Source organism: Somniosus microcephalus, chromosome 34, assembly GCF_052327205.1.
Source record: "Somniosus microcephalus isolate GS21.2 chromosome 34, FLI_Smic_1.0, whole genome shotgun sequence".
Lineage (NCBI taxonomy): Eukaryota > Metazoa > Chordata > Chondrichthyes > Squaliformes > Somniosidae > Somniosus > Somniosus microcephalus.
In genome coordinates this window covers 16935780-16953977 of record NC_141020.1, presented here as the reverse complement: position 1 = coordinate 16953977, position 18198 = coordinate 16935780, and the positions used below count along the sequence as shown (strand labels likewise).

Genomic DNA, 18198 nt, shown 5'->3' with positions numbered 1-18198 from the left:
CTGCCCTTTACAAATCCATGCTGCCTCTCTCTGATCAGCTGAAAAGTGTTCAATCACTCTGTCCTTAATTATAGACTCTAGTAATTTCCCGACAACAGAGGTTAGGCTAACCGGTCTATAGTTCCCTGGTTTCCCTCTCTCACCATTCTTAAATAGCGGAGTGACATGTGCAGTTTTCCAATCTAAAGGGACGATTCCTGATTCGAGAATTCACAGGGTCACTGGATGGCGGCGCTAAAGGGAAGTGATCGGGAAACTTTTAGAAGTGCAGGGAAATGACTTGATGAGATTGGATTGAAGTTCTACGCTGTAACCACCAGCGAGCTGGTTTTGTGCAGGGGTTTTCAGTCGCGCAGTTCTGTCACGACATGTCATATACCTTCACCCCATTTCAGAACCAGCCAATCTGAATGGGGGTTTTCCATTCAGAGAAGTTTCGAGTCAGGGTAGTGGGGGTGTGACAGCGTGTTTTCACAGAGGCTCAGTTGCGGTAACACCTTGCTGCAGCAACTCCCTTCAATCTTTACGACCTCGGCCCCAAGTCATAAATGCCGCGCAGCCTTCCATGAATGGGTGTCGCAACCCAAAAGCACCTCAAACATGGGGTTCAGTGGCACTGTTCAGAATGTACCCTGGGGGAGTCCAGAACAAGGGGACATAACCTTAAAATTAGAGCCAGGCTGTTCAGGGGTGATGTCAGGAAGCACTTCTTCACACAAAGGGTGGCGGAAATCGGGAACTCTCGCCCCCAAAAAGCTGTTGAGTCTGGGGGTCAATTGAAAATGTCAAAACTGAGATTGATAGATTCTTGTTAGGCAAAGGGATATAGAACTAAGATGGGTAAATGGAGTTGAGATAAAGATCAGCTTTGATCTAATTGAATGACGGAACAGGCTTGAGGGGCTGAATGGCCCCCTCCTATTGCGATGGAAGACTTCCACAGTTTTGATGTCCTAGGAGAGAATCATAGAATGGTTACAGCACAGAAGAAGGCCATTTGGCCCGTCGAGATCATGCCGGCTCTCAGCTAGTCCCACTCCCCCGCCCTTTCCCCGTAGCCCTGCATATATTTTTCCTTCAGATACCTATCTAACTCCCTTTTGAACGATAAGATCGAGTCTGCCTCCACCACACTTTCAGGCAGTGCATTCCAGATCTTAACCACTCGCTGCGTAAAAAAGTTTTTTCTTACGTCGCCTTTGGTTCTTGTGCCAATTATCTTAAATCTGTGTCCTCTGGTTCGCGACCCTTCCGCCAATGGGAACAGTTTCACTCTGTCCAGACCCCTCATGATTTTGAACACCTCAATCAAATCTCCTCTCAATCTTCTCTGCTCTAAGGAGAGCAACCCCAGCTTCTCCAGTCCATCAACGTAACTGAAGCCCCTCATCCCTGGAATCATTCTCGTAAATCTTTTCTGCACTTTCTCTAAGGCCTTCACATCCTTCCTAAAGTGTGATGCCCAGAATTGGACACAATACTCCAGTTGGGGCCGAACCAGTGTTTTATAAAGGTTCATCATAATTTCCACACTGTTGTACTCTATACCTCTATTTATGAAGCCCAGGATCCCGTAAGCCTTTGTAACTGCTTTCTCAACCTGCCCTGCCACCTTCAATGATTTGTACACACATACCCCCAGGTCTCTGTTTGTGCACCCTCTTTAGGATTGTACCCTTTAGTTTATATTTCCTCTCTTCATTCTTCCTGCCAAAATGTATCACTTCACACTTTTCTGCATTAAATTTCATCTGCCACGAGTCCACCCATTCCACCAGCCTGTCTAGGTCTTCCTGAAGTCTATCATTCTCCTCCTCACTGTTCACTATACTTCCAAGTTTTGTGTCATCTGCAAATTTTGAAATTGTGCCCTGTACACCCAAGTCCAAGTCATTATTGGCCCAGAAATTCGAGTCGGGGGCTTGCCGCGCGTGTAAGCCCCCGATCTGCACTTACCCGACGCGCCGGCCGTTGAGCTTCAGGGACGCCTGGAATTGCTGTTTTAAAATGTTGACTCCCGGGCAGCGTCTGACGTCACGCCGCCCAGGAGTGCAGCCAGCGCGAAGCCTGTAGCGCGCTGTGCAACTGAGACACGCCCCTTGAGGTCTCAGTTTAACAGGACACGCCCCCAATGTTTCTGCCAAGCTGCTAAGCATTTTTACATGCAAAGCAGCAGTTTAAATAGGTTTTTGGAAGTTTTTTGAAGCTTTTGGTAACTTTTATAAACTTTTAAAAACGTTTACATTATTTTGAAGAATCTGAAGTAGTTTTAAACAGAATTAAAGCAATTTAAAGACTTTTAAAAGCCCTAAAAGAATTTTTTTAATTCCATTTATTTATTTAGCAATGTCGTCGTCATACGTGTCTTCACACTGTTCCCTTTGGGGAACTGTATGAAGTGGTGGAAGGATTTATGGCCATGATTAACGCTCATTCCGTGACCGTAACCATCTTTGAACCAGCCATTAGGGCGGTTAGTCCTATGGCGGGAGGGTTTTACGGGCTCCCACAAGCTATACAAGGAGGGGGGCCACCCACACCCACGGACGCAAATATCCCACTGGATGTCAACCCAGAATTTAGAGCCAGAGCTCCGACTCCACTTGCCGGGACTGTCTGGAGCGGGGTTCGAAACCCTACCCTGATCTGGCCCAGCGGCGGGGATCCTACCGCTATGCCAAAGGCCCAATCCGATTAGCAATGTGAAATGGCTGGAATGAGCACAATTCACGGCATTAAAAGAACTCACAATTGAACTGATGATGACCTCAGCAATCTCCTCAAGGAGGTGGAGGCGCAGCGCCTGCTCATCATTGGTAATGAGAAGTCAAAGGCGCCGCAAAAAGGGCAGATGATAGCTTGGTCTTTCAAGTGGCAGCATAGGGCTCCAGTCACGGGGAGGGAAAAGGCGTAGGAAACGTATGGGTGTCACCTTTTGTGCGGAGTGGGCCTTTTGCGTAGCAGTAAGCATCCCCGCCGCTGGGCCAGAAGGAGTAGGGTTTCGAACCCCACTCCAGACAGTCCCGGCAAGTGGAGTCGGAGCTCCAACTATAAATTCTGGGTGGACATCCAGCGGGATACTTGCGTCCGTGGGTGTGGGTGGCCCCCCCCCCTCAGATGGGTTGTGGGAGCCCGTAAAACCCTCACGCCATAGGACTAACCACCCTAATGGCTGGTTCAAAGATGGTTACGGTCACGGAATGAGCGTTAATCACGGCCATAAATCCTTCCACCACTTCATACAGTTCCCGAAAGGGAACAGTGTGAGGATACGTACGACGATGACCTCTTGCGCAATGCACCTCCTTGGACCCTCAGTCGCAGATGCGAGGGGGCAAATCGTGCAATTGTTAAATTTTTCATTTTATTGACATGTAAAATGTTGGCCCAGTAATTCCCTTCCAAATGCGCGAGTACGGTCGGGGTACTTACGCGTCTGGCCGGAGGAAATGCCGGTTTTCAGCATGCACAGCGCATGCGGGGAAAACCGGCATTTCCTGTCCTCTGAACGAAGGGGTTCAGAGGCAGAACGCGTGCGCAGTAAAATTCGCCGCTTTTATTCATGCTTTCAGTGAGGTCAAGCCCTTACAACTTACACATGAAAAAAGCATGGGTACAGTTGCTCCAGAGGCTGCGGAGGAAGATATTTCTTATTGTGGAGCTTCTGAAAGTATGTATGTCTGTATATATTCCTTTGCGTGTTATGTATATATTCCTTTACTTATGTGTATGAATGTATTATTTAATTATGACTTTCAGAGAAAGTAACTTATTGAAAAATCATAATTAAAAACATACATTCATACACATAAGTAAAGGAATATAAAACATACATACATATACGTAAAGGAATATATGCGGACATACATACATAATTACTTATTACTGATGAAAAGTTTCTTTCTTAAAAGTGCTGGAAATGTTACATTACTCATTTTAGAACACTCATTTTCACATTCAATTCACACAGCCACAATTGCTCCTTCTACCTACCGTTCTGAAAACCCGTTTAAAAAAAAAAATTTAAACTTTAAAACTTACTTAAAATTTCTTAAAATAACTTCCCTCCCTTTCCCAAACAAAAATATTGCCTTTCAGAAGCTCCACGATAAAATATATCTTCCTCCGCAGCCTTGGAACAACTTTACACATGCTTTTTTCAAGTGTAACTTGTAAGGACTTACCCTCACTGAATCCATGAATGAAATCGACGAAGTTCACTGCGCAAGCGCTGCCTGTGCAGTCGCACGCGCTGTGCCTCTGAACCCCTTCGTTCCGAGGACTGGAAATGCCGGCGTTCTCCCCGCATGCGCTGTGCATGCTGAACGCCGGCATTTCCAACGGCCAGATGCGTGAGTACCCAGACCGTACTCACGCATTTGGTCACGAATTTCTGGCCCAATATATATCAAGAAAAGCAGTGGCCCTAGAACCGACCCCCGGGGAATGAGTTTGAGTAGCAGATGGGACAATGGGTGTCAGCATAGTGAGGATGGAGAAAGAAGGGAGAGTGCGTTGGACGGGGTATTTAGAGCTTAGAAGGAAAAAAGCAGGAACATTCAAAGGAGCAGTGACCATAGTAGAGAGATACGAGAGAGAGAAAGAGAGAGAAAGATAAGAACTACCAATTCTGGCCTCTGCACATCCCCAATTTTCATCGCTCCATTAGTGGCCGTGGCTTCAGCTGCCTGGGCCCTAAGCTCTGGAATTCTCCCTTTCTTTCGTCCTTTGACGCTCTTTAAGACCTACCTCTTTGACCAGCCTGTCCTAATATCTCCTTATGTGGCTCGGTGTCAAATTTTGTTTGATAATCGCTCCCGTAAAGCGCCTTGGGACGTTTCACTACGTTAAAGGCGCTGTATAAATGCAAGTTGTTGTTGTTGTTGAATGCGCATTGACAGAGTGCAGTAGATCATGTGGGAAACTCGCAGCACCAGAGTTGGAATCCAAGAGTCCGCTGGCTATTGAGTGTCACTCCCTCTCTGGGCGAGAGCCACTGGCTCACGGGAGTAAACAGGCTTCATCCTAACAACGGGGAGCTCGAGCGTGGAATGAAGCATTGTAAGGGAAGCATGTTATTCCTCCTGCTGCCCTTCCTATTGTCTGTTACAGTCCTAACCAATAACAAACTGAAGTCAATGGGAATCGGGGGGCAAAACGCTCCACTGGCTGGAGTCATACCTAGCACAAAGGAAGATGGTTGTGGTGGTTGAAGGTCAATCATCACAGCCTCAGGACATTGCTGCATGAGTTCCTCAGGGCAGTGTCCTAGACCCAACCATCTTCAGCTGCTTCATCAATGACTGTCATTCCAACATAAGGTCAGAAATGGGGATGTTCGCTGATGACTGCACAGTGTTCAGTGCCATTCACAACTCCTCAGATAATGAAGCAGTCCATGCCCGCATGCAACAAGACCTGGACAACGTTCAGGCTTGGGCTGATAAGTGGCAGGTAACATTCGCGCCACAGAAGTGCCAGGCAATGACTATCTCCAACAAGCGAAATAACTATCTCTAACCACCGCCCCTTGACATTCAATTGCATTACCATCGCCGAATCCCCCACCATCAACATCCTGGGGGTCACCATTGACCAGAAACTTAACTGGACCAGCCACATAAATACTGTGGCAACAAGAGCAGGTCAGAGGCTAGGTATTCTGTGGCAAGTGTCTCACCTCCTGACTCCCCAAAGCCTTTCCACCATCTACAAGGCACAAGTAAGGAGTGTGATGGAATACTCTCCACTTGCCTGGATGAGAGCAGCTGCAACAACACTCAAGAAGCTCGACACCATCCAGGACAAAGCAGCCCACTTGATTGGCACCCCATCCACCACCTTAAACATTCACTCCCTCCACCACCAGCGTACCGTGGCTGCAGTGTGTACCATCTACAGGATGCAGTGCAGCAACTCGCCAAGGCTTCTTCAGCAGCACCTCCCAAACCCGCGACCTGTTCCACCTAGAAGGACAAGGGCAGCAGACGCATGGGAACACCACCACCTCCAAGTTCCTCTCCAAGTCACACACCATCCTGACTTGGAAGTATATCAGCCGATCCTTCATCGTTGCTGGGTCAAACTCCTGGAACTCCCTCCCTAACAGCACTGTGGGAGCGGTTCAAGAAGGCGGCTCACCACCACCTTCTCAAGGGGCAATTAGGGATGGGCAATAAATGCTGGCCTTGCCAGCAATGCCCACATCCCTTAAACAAATCAAAAAAAAAATAATCGCAAACCTTTGAACCCACCCCGACCACAACTTCACCAATTTCCACACCTTTCATCTCCAGAAGCCGCTTGGGGAGACAGTTTCCTGTATCTGAGCTCAATTTCCCTTCCATTTCAGGAAGCCCAGTTTAAAAAAATATTTTTTTGGGCCCTGTGGTTCTTAGCATTCAACAAGGCTCCAGCTTTCCTCCTCTTCGACACAAAGCCCCATTAAGTTGGGTTTTGGACTTTAACTAATTCATTGCTTGACTCGAGATACAGAATATAAAAGTCGAAATGAAATGGTGAATCTGTATAAAACCCTAGTAAGACCATAGTTGGTGTATTGGGTGCCGCTGTGGGCATCCCATTATAGGAAAGATGTTGAGGCAATAACATTATATATAATAAAATATTATGTAGAGATGGGATGGAGTAGATAGAAGCAAATTTTTTCCCCCAGTGATTGAGGGATCTAGAACGAGGGGCCATAGATAGAAGATTAACCGATTGAGATTTAGGACAGAGAGTAGGAGATTTTCCTTTTACACAGTGAGTTGTGAAGCTGAGGAATGAGTTAGTGATTGAAGCAGAGATCATCTCAATATTTATGAATAGGTCAGATAGGTGGTTGAAGGAAAAGGGAATAAAAGGACGTGTCTGCAGTGTGCACCATCTTCAAGATGCACTGCAGCAACTCGCCAAGGCTTCTCCGGCAGCACCTCCCAAACCCGCAACCTCTTCCACCTAGAAGGACAAGGGCAGCAGGCGCACGGGAACACCACCACCTCCAAGTTCCCCTCCAAGTCACACACCATCCTGACTTGGAAATATATCGGCCGTTCCTTCATCGTCGCTGGGTCAGAATCCTGGAACTCCCTCCCTAACAGCACTGTGGGAGCACCTTCACCACACGGACTGCAGCGGTTCAAGGCGGCGGCTCACCACCACCTTCTCCAGGGCAACTAGAGGTGGGCAATAAATGCTGGACTTGCCAGCGGCGCCCACATCCACATCCCATGAATGAATAGTGAAGTCAATGCCCCTGGAAGTGTATCCCAGCCAGAGTAGGCAGAACAGGAGAGGAATACGAGGAGGGGAGGGAGACGGGGAGAATATTTGCGTCTGTTTAAACCCTGCCACCCGCTGGGCTGCGACAATAACCTGCCGTGATTTTAATAGCGAGAGAGAGCGCGGAGTCGCCCTGAAAATTCTCATGAGGCATCTGCACGTGATTGAAGAGAAGCCTCGGGGGGGTTTACCGGAATGTTCTGCAGCTTTTGGCAGAAGCGCGGCTGGTGATAAAGTGCGGGCCGGCCAGGCTGGGGAGAGGAAACAGTTGTGTTTTTGAGCAGAGCTCATGTTTCTGCAGCAGCCTCCAGGGGCTGGGCACTGTGGTTCTCAGAGGGGAAACTTTAATTGCGGTTAGAGTCTTCCGTATTTATAAATCATTTTTAGGAGTTCATAAGGCCGTTTTGATTAATAACGTGTTTCGAACACAGGAACAGGAGGAGGCCATTCAGCCCCTCGAGCCTGTTACACAGGGACAGGAGGAGGCCATTCAGCCCCTCGAGCCTGTTACACAGGAACAGGAGGAGGCCATTCAGCCCCTCGAGCCTGTTACACAGGAACAGGAGGAGGCCATTCAGCCCCTCGAGCCTGTTACACAGGAACAGGAGGAGGCCATTCAGCCCCTCGAGCCTGTTACACTGGAACAGGAGGAGGCCATTCAGCCCCTCGAGTCTGTTACACAGGAACAGGAATAATCCCATTCAGCCCTTCGAGCCTGTTACACAGGAACAGGAGGAGGCCATTCAGCCCCTCGAGCCTGTTACACAGGAACAGGAGGAGGCCATTCAGCCCCCTCGAGCCTGTTACACAGGAACAGGAGGAGGCCCATTCAGTCCTTCGAGCCTGTTACACAGGAACAGGAGGCCATTCAGCCCCTCGAGCCTGTCACACAGAAACAGGAGGAGGCCATTCAGCCCCTCAAGGCTGTTACCCAGGAACAGAGATCCTGAGGGGTCTGGACAGGGGGGATGTGGAGAGGATGTTTCCTCTTGTGGGAGAATCTAGAACTAGGGGTCACTGTTTAAAAATAAGGGGTCGCCCATTTAAGACAGAGATGAGGAGAATTTTTTTTCTCACAGGAGGGTCGTGAGTTTTTGGAACTCTCTTTCTCAGAGGGCGGTGGAAGCAGTCTTTGAATATTTTTAAGGCAGAGGTAGATAGATTCTTGGTAAGCAAGGGGGTGAAAGGTTATCGGGAGTAGGTGGGAATGTGGAGTAATCAGATCAGCCATGATCTTATTGAATGGCGGAGCAGACTCGAGGGGCCAAGTGGCCGACTCCTGCTCCTAATTCGTATGTTCATATGTAACAGGATGAGGTCATTCAGCCCCTCAAGGCTGTAGAGGCCATTCAGCCCCTCGAGCCTGTTACACAGGAACAGGAGGAGGCCGTTCAGCCCCTCGAGCCTGTTACACAGGAACAGGAGGAGGCCATTCAGCCCCTCGAGCCTGTTACACAGGAACAGGAGGAGGCCATTCAGCCTCTCAAGGCTGTGGAGGAGACCATTCAGCCCCTCAAGCCTGTTACACAGGAACAGGAGGCCATTCAGCCCCTCGAGCCTGTTACACAGGAACAGGAGGAGGCCATTCAGCCCCTCAAGGCTGTGGAGGAGGCCACTCAGCCCCTCGAGCTTGTTACACAGGAACAGGAGGCCATTCAGCCCCTCGAGCCTGTTCGATGGCAGGAGGCTGAAAACTGCTGTTTGTGAAGCGAATTAAAGGCTAATATTGGAACTTAAATGAGCTTTCTTGGTTTTTTTTAAATCAGCAAAAGTAATTTCATTTTAACAACTGCCTCACCCTGGAGTTGAGTCAAGTGATTTGAAACAAAATAAATCTTTTACAAAACCAGTGCGAAAGGAGAATGTGTTTTGCTTCGCTGGTTCCCCTCTCGTGGAGGTCAGACCGCTACCGGGAAGCCTTGGGCCCGAGCGCGTTGCCAGGAGGAGCCAGGGTTGCCAACTCTGGTAGGTCGTATTCCTGGAAGATTCGTCACATGACCCGCCTGCCTCCAACCGCCCCGCCCCAAGCACTCCCGCCATTGGCCGCCCGACATGCCCATCCTCATATTGCCCCGCCTTCAGACAGCCATTTTGGGAAACAAACAGACCCTTCATCACCCGATGGGAATGAATCTTGACTCTCCATCTCCAATATCTTTATAACTAATGAGCCAAAATGTTTAAAGAGAAATGACAAAAATAAATTATAGCCCAAATGATTTTCCTCCTTGAGAGTTGCTGGCAGCAGAGCGCTGGAGATTATTCTTCAAATCCTGGAGACTCCAGGCCAGGAGGGTTGGCCACCCTCTGTGAGGGAGGCTCGGGGTGCGGTGAGGTAGGCAACGCAAGCTGGACTCGCGCCCTTTCCCGGCTCCTTCGCTCCCCTTCCGGAAACCCTGTGTTTGCCAGGTGTTGGTGGTTGTGGCTCGGTGGGCAGCACCCTCGTCCACCACCTCCCCCCCACCCCCCCCCGCCCGAGCCACAAGGTGGTGGGTTCGCAGTCCCACTCCGGGGGCTTGAGTGCATAATCCAGGCCGACGGTCCCAGTGCCAGTGCGGAGGGAGCACTGCACGGTCGGCGGTGACGTGTTTCGGGTGAGAGGTTAAACCCAGGCCCCGTCTGCTCTATATACAGGAAACTCTCGATTTACCGGCACCTAAATAACCGGAAATCTCTGCTAACCGGCAAAATTCAGGAGTAGGTTCAGGTAAGTTTTACTTCATATTAGTGGCCGTTCCTGGATCTGTGGCCGTGTAACCGGGGTTCCTGCACCTGTTGCTAAGCAACAGGGAAGCCTGGATCTGTTGCTGTGTACGGAGCTCTTGTACCTTTAACTATACCTCTCTGTAATCCGGACTTTTTGATAAACCGGCACCAGGCCGGTCCCGTCGGTGCCGGATAAAAAAGTTTCCTGTAATAGCAAAATACTGCGGATGCTGGAAATCTGAAATAACAACAGAAAATGCTGGAAATACTCAGCAGGCCCGGCAGCATCCCGTGGAGAGAGAAACAGAGTTAACGTTTCAGGTCTGGGACCCTTCATCAGAACCCCGTCTGCTCTCGCGGGTGGACGTAAAAGATCCCACGGGCACTATTTCGAAGAAGAGCAGGAGAATTCTCCCCGGTGTCCTGGGGCCAATATTTATCCCTCAACCAACATCACTAAAAACTGATCATTGCTGTTTGTGGGATCTTGCTGTCCACGTTTCCTACATTACAACAGTGGCGACACTTCAAAAAGTACTTTGTTGGCTGTAAAGCGCTTTGGGACGTCCTGACAGGCTCTTTCTTTTGTAAGAAGGGAGTAAGGTGGTGAGGCGAAGTGGTTTAGAAAGGGTTCGAAGGAGAGGGTGGGCCTGATATTATTAGTACAAACCCCAGCAAGGTAGGAAGAGAAACCCCGCCCCAGTTCACCGGGGCAGTGGCAACATCGAGTGCCGAGCCCACCCACACTGCGCAGTGATGCTAACGGCCCACCGCCGGGCAATGCGGTCACTCCGCAGTCACAGGGGAGGCCCCCCCAGAGGCCAAAGGCCGCGTCACGACCCACAACCTCTGTTGGTGCCGTGGAGCCGGCACGACAGGAGACAGGTCCGGGCGGCAGAGCCGGCCAGTTTAAACAGGTAGCACCTGGCACGGATGGTACAGATTATTGAAAGATTCATGCCCGCCCTGCACCTGATTCTTCACTTCCTTCACCAAATGAGGAAGTGAAGGAGTCACTCACAAGAGTTATTTCTGCCTCGGATACCGAAAGCCTATTTTAATTCTTTTTTACTGATCCGCTTTGCTTTACTTTTTCGGGTGCTGAATTTGGATGATCAGCCATGATCGCATTGAATGGTGGAGTAGGCTCGAGGGGCCAAATGGCCTACTCCTGCTCCTATCTTCTATGTTTCTATGTTTACTCCGCCCCTCCCTCCCTCTCCCCATCTCCTCCTCCACTCTCCCCATTCCCCTTCCTCCACCCTCCCCTCTCCCCATTCTCCTCCCTCCCCTCTTTCCGCCTCCAAGCCCCCCTCCCCCTCCGCATCTCCCCCTTACACCAAATACACCCACACTTACTGCATTCTACCTCAGGGCAGGCTGGTTTGTGAGGCGCACCCGCACCCCGAGCCAGACTGGCGCACTGAGTCTCACCGGCATTCCTCCAAGCCACCCCGCCGCCCCGAGCTGTCCCCAACCTTTTCTCCTCTACAATAGGGTTTCCCCCGAGACGCTGGTTGCGCCAAGTCATTTCCCCCTCGGTCACTCCCACTCCGCAAAGTTGCCGAGCGGAGCGCGAGCGATCGCCGGCGGTTCAGCCCGCCGCAGCATGGAAATGCCGAGCGAGCTGACCAACTGCAGGAGCCTTCACAGTAACTGTCTGCGTAATCCTGGGGCTCTGGACATTGCTCCGCTTACGAGCCGGTGATTTAGGAGGGGTTTATTCCAGCGGCTCAGCCAGTGAGAACTCCTGATCGGATAAACTCCCAACATAAATAACAAAGTCCCTTGGGCGAATCGCAACTTGCATTTACATAGCGCCTTTGACGTAGTAAAATGTCCCAAGGCGCTTCACAGGAGCGTTATCAAAGAAAATTTGACACCGAGCCACATAAGGAGATATTAGGGCAGGTGACCAAAAGCTTGGTCAAAGAGGTCGGTTTTAAGGAGCGTCTTAAAGGAGGAGAGAGAGAGGTAGCGAGGCGGAGAGGTTTAGGGAGGGAATTCCAGAGCTCAGGGCCCAGGCAGCTGAAGGCACGGCTGCCAATGGTGGAGCAACGAAAATCGGGGATGCTCAAGAGGCCAGAATTAGCGGAGCGCAGAGATCTCGGGGGGGGTCGCGTGGCTGGTGGAAGTTACAGAGAAAGGCAGGGGGCGAGGCCGCGGAGAGGTTTGAACACTCGGATGAGAATTTTAAAGCAGGCATTGGTGAACCTGGAGCCAATGTGGGTCACCGAGCACAGTGGGTGGGTGCTGATGGGTGAACAGGAATTGGTGGTGCGAGTCAGGACACGGAGCAGCAGGCAAGAGTTGTCAGGCCGGGAACATCTAAATAGGAAAAAAAAAAGGGGGAATCTAACCAAAGGGCTAAAAGAGAAAGAGTACGTAAGCTTTCAAGGCGTTCAGAAGCAGTCATTTTTAAATGTGCAATACAACTAGAGGTCGATGGCTTGAACACGGAGTTCAGGCAGCCCAGACACTTTCTGTAATTAAGCCATGGTGCATCCTGCAGACTTCCTCGGTCGGTGAGATCAGTGCGTTGCCCCGACAGGTGCCTCGCAGCCCAGGGAGTTGCTATTTCTTACCTTGTACACCTCCCCATAAGTCCCTCCGCCAACTCTCTGGATGATTTCAAAGTCATCTTGTGGGTTCTTTGTTGAGATATCCGAATCCATCCTTCAACCATCAGCACGGACAGAAAGCACACCTCATACTTTCACACAGCCGCTCTGCCTCCAACGGCAGCTGAATAAAAGTTTACACTCACGTGTCCATTTCCTGTCCCCCCCCCCCGGGGACTGAAAAGACCCACAAGGCGTCGCTGCCCTCTGGTGGCAATCGACAGGACAGCCCCACGCAACTTGTTTCCTCTGAGCTCGACTCTTATTTTATTCCACACTTGTCCCCGGTCCCTACCCACCGACATCCGCAACTCTTCCTGCACTCCTCCACACCTCCGTCCCTCACCAGGACGTTCGGCCCCTCCGCACCTCCATCCCTCACTGAAATGTCACCCCCTGCCCTCCTCTCTCTCCACTCATGCGGCCTGACCTGCTGAGCATCGCCAGCATTTTGAGGCCAATTCATTAAATATATTCAAGAAGGAGTTAGGTATATTTCTTAAGGCTAAAGGGATCAAGGGATATGGGGAGAAGGCAGGGACAGGGTGTGGTGTATGTACCTTTAAGAGCCCCTGTGTACTGTAATGCCGGTAGTGGCCACTCGGGCTATATAAGCCTGTATAGTGTCTTGTATCTTTTAGTTCACCTCCAGACTTTGTTCAATAAACACCTGTAAACCAACTCCTGCATGCCGTGTCTCCATTAACACACGGATACAACGAATTGGAAACGGACTTACCTGCAATTCGGCAGCACCTCAAGGAGATCGATTCCTCAGACGAAGGTCGAAAAAAAAACTAAAAAAAAAAACTGTGGTTTTACCAGCTAGCCGGGCTGGTGGCAGGTACTGCGCTAATCCTTCCTGGACGGCGGGCTGGGGCTCTATCAGGTGGCTCTGCAGCTGGGCCAAGCAGCGAGTCGGAAGGCGGAGGCAAACAGAGACGGAGGGTGGAGCACTCGGGAGACGGCCGGCGCTGCAAAGCAGGTCGGCGTTCGGACCAAGCAGAGGGAGGGAAAAGTCCCAGAGAGTCCGGCGGGAACGAGTCTCCAACTATTAAAAATATCTGTGTAAATAAAAACCGCGGAGAACAGCGTTGTCAGCAGTGGCAGCGGCGGGAAAGCGCGGGAGGCGCCATTTTTTTCTCGGCAGGGAAGAAAGGAAAGCGCAGGAGGCGCCATTTTTGATTTTTAGGATGCCTAAGACTGGCAATATTACTGCTTTCGATAGTGATATAGAGGATTGGACCACATATGTGGAAAGAGTGGAGGTATATTGCACAGCGAATGAAGTAGAGGATGATAAAAAGGCATCGGTACTTCTAAATCTGATGGGCGCGAGGACATACGGGCTGTTACGAAACTTAATCACTCCAGCCAAACTGATGGACAAGAATTTTAAGGAGATTGTTGATACCCTACACTGCCAATTCGGGGCAGGACTGGCAGATTCTCTACGAGACAAATTCGTCTGCGGAAGGAACACAGAAAGGGCTACTTTCTGAGAAAGATTTGACACTGGACAAGGCTTTCAATGTGGCTGTATCATGCGAAGCAGCAGCAAGAGGAGCTGCAGAGATACAGCAGAAGCCACAGGACTTCGGCACCCATGAAATGACACGGGGTTTCGAGAGATGTTATCGCTGCGGCAGATCCACCCATGACCAGAGGGACTGCTGGTTCAAGGACAAAGCATGCAGGCAATGCGGAAAGATGGGACACATTACACGTGTATGCCGATCTGGAAACAAAAAATCCACTGACAGAAAAAAAATCAATAAGGAAAAGTACAGAAAGGTACAAATGATGACGGACGGTAGCTCCGAAGACCAGAAGAGCGATAGCGACTCCGGAAACAAGAGACTAAGCTCTCTCAAATTACATAATGTAATTGCCAAAGAAGATTACCAGACCATTTGGGTTACCCTCACGATAGCGGGGTCCCCAGTTAAAATGGAGCTAGATACAGGATCAGCTCTGACCGTCATAAGTCGACGGGATTACGAGCGGCTATTTCCGCATATACCTTTGAAAGACACATCCATTATCTTGAAGACATATACGGGGCAGAAAGTATACCCCAGAGGGAAAATAAGGGTGCCTGTTGTATACAACGGCAAGGAAATACAGAAGTTGTATTTATACGTTCTGCAAGATGGTGATCCACCGCTGTTGGGACGTGAATGGATCAGGAAGATATGTTTAGACTGGCACTCCATTCAGGCACTGACGGTGACCAGTGAGAAAAAAAATGATGATGACATCAAACCTGAACGATTAAAAGACATCTTGGCCAACGCCAAAGAAGTGTTTCAACAGGAACTAGGAACCTTGAAAGGCGTCACCACCTCAATAAAAGTGGAAGATGCGGCAATTCCCAAGTTTTTTAAGGCAAGGCTGGTGCCATACGCAATTCGTCCAGCAGTCGAAGCAGAGCTGGAGAATTTGGAAAAGGCAGGCGTGTTATCCAAGATAGATTGGAGCGAGTGGGCAACACCCATCGTCCCGGTCATGAAGAAAACGTTGAATAATGATAAATCTGAAGAACAGAGGAAAATTCGCATCTGTGGGGACTTCAAGGTGACTGTAAACCCGGTCCTTCACACGGTACAGTATCCTCTTCCGAGGATAGAAGATATTTTCGCCTCACTATCCGGAGGGAAACGTTTCACCAAAATTGACTTGGCACAGGCATATCTACAGATGGAGGTTGAGGAGGCCTCTAAAAAGTATCTCACGATAAACACACACAAAGGCCTGTACCAGTACAATCGACTGGTTTTCGGAGTAGCATCAGCTCCAGCTATCTGGCAAAGAGCTATGGAGCAAGTCCTGCAAGGGATTCCGGGGACTCAATGCTACCTAGACGACATCCTTGTAACAGGAGAAAATGACAACGAGCACCTTGCCAATTTGGAGCAGGTGCTCACTAGGCTGAGAGAACGGGGCCTACGAGCAAATCGCCCCAAGTGCGAATTTTTCCAGAAACAAATATCATATTGTGGCCATATAATTAACGAAGAAGGGTTGCATAAGTCACCTGAAAAAATTGAAGCGGTCATAAAAGCCCCAGCACCTGAAAATGTCTCACAATTAAGGTCGTTCCTGGGATTGATAAATTACAATCATAAATTTTTACCGAACTTGTCAACTGTTCTGCACCCTCTTAACGCACTGCTACAAACGGGAGTAATTTGGAAATGGAGCGAAGACTGTAAACGTGCCTTCCATAAATGCAAAGGCTTGATCATGTCCAAGGAAGTGTTGGCTCATTACAACCCATCACTGCCAATCAGACTGGCATGCGATGCATCCCCTTACGGCGTAGGAGCGGTATTATCGCATAGATTCCCTGATGGCTCAGAGCGACCGATAGCTTTTGCGTCACGCTCATTAAACTCAGCTGAGCGTAACTATGCCCAGATCGACAGGGAAGCACTCAGCCTGGTATGGGGAGTGAAGAAATTCAACCATTACCTACACAGACAAAAATTTACCTTGTTGACTGACCATAAACCCCTCGTCTCCATATTCAACCCTAAAAAGGGCGTTCCCATTATGACAGCGCAAAGGCTACAGAGGTGGTCCCTTTTCCTAGGGGCACACCAATATGACATAGAGTACAAAAGATCAAAACAGCATGGGAATGCTGATGGTTTATCGCGCCTACCGTTGCCAACGGTAGAAGAGGCACCTACAGTGGACCCCGTGGAGATGTTCCACTCAACCATAGTGGAATGTCTACCAGTAACAAATTCTACCATTGAAAAGGAAACGAGAAATGACCCGACTCTCTCACGAGTCTACGATTTAACAGTGAAGGGATGGCCAGCACATGGCGAACCACTGTTGCCAGCATTCTCGCAAAGAAGAGAACAGCTGTCAGTGTGCCGAGGAACCTTGATGTGTGGATCCAGAGTGGTGATTCCACCCAAACTCCAGGATAAAGTGCTAAAGGAGCTTCACGAGGGGCATCTGGGTGGAGTGAAAATGAAGAACCTAGCCAGAGCATTTGTGTGGTGGCCAGGTATCGATGGAGACATCGAAGAAATGACCAAGAGCTGTCTAGGATGCCAGAAGGCCCAAAACGCCCCACCACAAGCCCCTCTACATCCATGGGAGTGGCCCTCATCTCCATGGCAAAGGGTACACATCGACTTTGCTGGTCCATTTATGGACTCAATGTTTTTAATCGCGGTTGATGCACACTCCAAGTGGCCGGAGGTAATAAAGATGTCCTCCACCACCACGGAAAAAACCATCACAGTATTAAGGACCATATTTGCCAGGAATGGGCTGCCTGAACAGATCTGTTCTGATAATGGACCGCAATTTGTGTCCGAAGAATTCAGGAAGTTCTTAAAAAACAATGGGGTTAAGCACTACACGTCCGCCCCATACCGTCCTGCCACCAATGGATTAGCTGAAAGGTTTGTCCAGACCTTCAAGAAGGCCATAAAGGCCATGGGTAATGAAGACATAAATCTACAACATAAGGAAGATAACTTCTTGTTTGCATACAGGAATGCAACACACGTAGTTACAAACCAAACTCCCGCCATGATGTTTTTCAATAGAAGACTAAGATGCCGGCTGGATTTGATCAAGCCAAACATCAGAAGGGACGTAGAGAACCGGCAATTTCAAGGCATGAATGAAAGGCCAACTAGAACCTTCCAGATAGGTCAACAAGTTTTGGCCCGGGACTACCGTACCGAGAAATGGCAGCCTGGAGCTATTTGCACACGACTAGGACCGCTGATGTATACCGTGGACATTGGAGAAAGCATAATAAGGCACCATGCTGACCAGATCATAGAGTCATCCAAAAAGGAACAACCTACACCACAACTCTATACGCCTAATGATGAAGTAGAGATACCCATAGTATCTACCTCCGATCCGGTGATACTGGAACCAGATGAACCCGACACTGGCATTCAAGCCGAATCGACCTTGCCAAAAGAACCTACTACACCACCGAAAACTACTACACCACCGAGGCGTTATCCGGACCGAGTCAGGAAGCCTCCAGAGAGACTGACTTATAATTGATTAACTGCAGCAAATGTGTAGATTATTGTTCTTGTAAACATATTAATTAATGATTACTTAAAATGTTATGTACTGGTTGTCTAAAAGGGGAGGAATTGTGGTGTATGTACCTTTAAGAGCCCCTGTGTACTGTAATGCCGGTAGTGGCCACTCGGGCTATATAAGCCTGTATAGTGTCTTGTATCTTTTAGTTCACCTCCAGACTTTGTTCAATAAACACCTCAAAGGTTGTAATCTCTGGATTACTCCCAGTGCCACGTGCTAGTGAGTATAGGAATAGGAGGATAGAGCAGATGAATGTGTGGCTAAAGAGTTGGTGTAGGGGGGAGGGTTTTACTTTCCTGAATCACTGGGCCTGCTTCTGGGAAAGGTGGGACTTGTACAAGTCGGACGGGTTGCACCTGAACCAGAGCGGGACAAATATCCTTGCGGGGAGGTTTGCTAGCACTGTTGGGGGGTTTTAAACTAACTTGGCAGGGGGATGGGATACAGAGGGGAGCTGAAATAGGGGGTGATGTGCTGCCAATTATAGAGA

General features: G+C 49.4%; 1 protein-coding gene across 3 annotated transcripts in view; it reads right to left on the bottom strand.

The window, feature by feature from the left end:
* Nucleotides 1–12818, bottom strand: part of LOC147096830 (mitogen-activated protein kinase kinase kinase kinase 5-like) — a 217435-nt gene extending 204617 nt beyond the window's left edge. For 2 of the 3 annotated variants that reach the window (XM_085973473.1, XM_085973475.1), the window contains exon 1: nt 12576–12817. In XM_085973473.1, coding sequence (XP_085829599.1) covers nt 12576–12665 — 90 coding nt within the window. In that variant the 5' untranslated portion in view covers nt 12666–12817. Of the gene's footprint in view, nt 1–12575 lie in introns of all 3 variants that reach the window. The other variant, XM_085973474.1, reaches the window with a different exon arrangement.
* Nucleotides 12819–18198: the final 5380 nt, after the last annotated feature.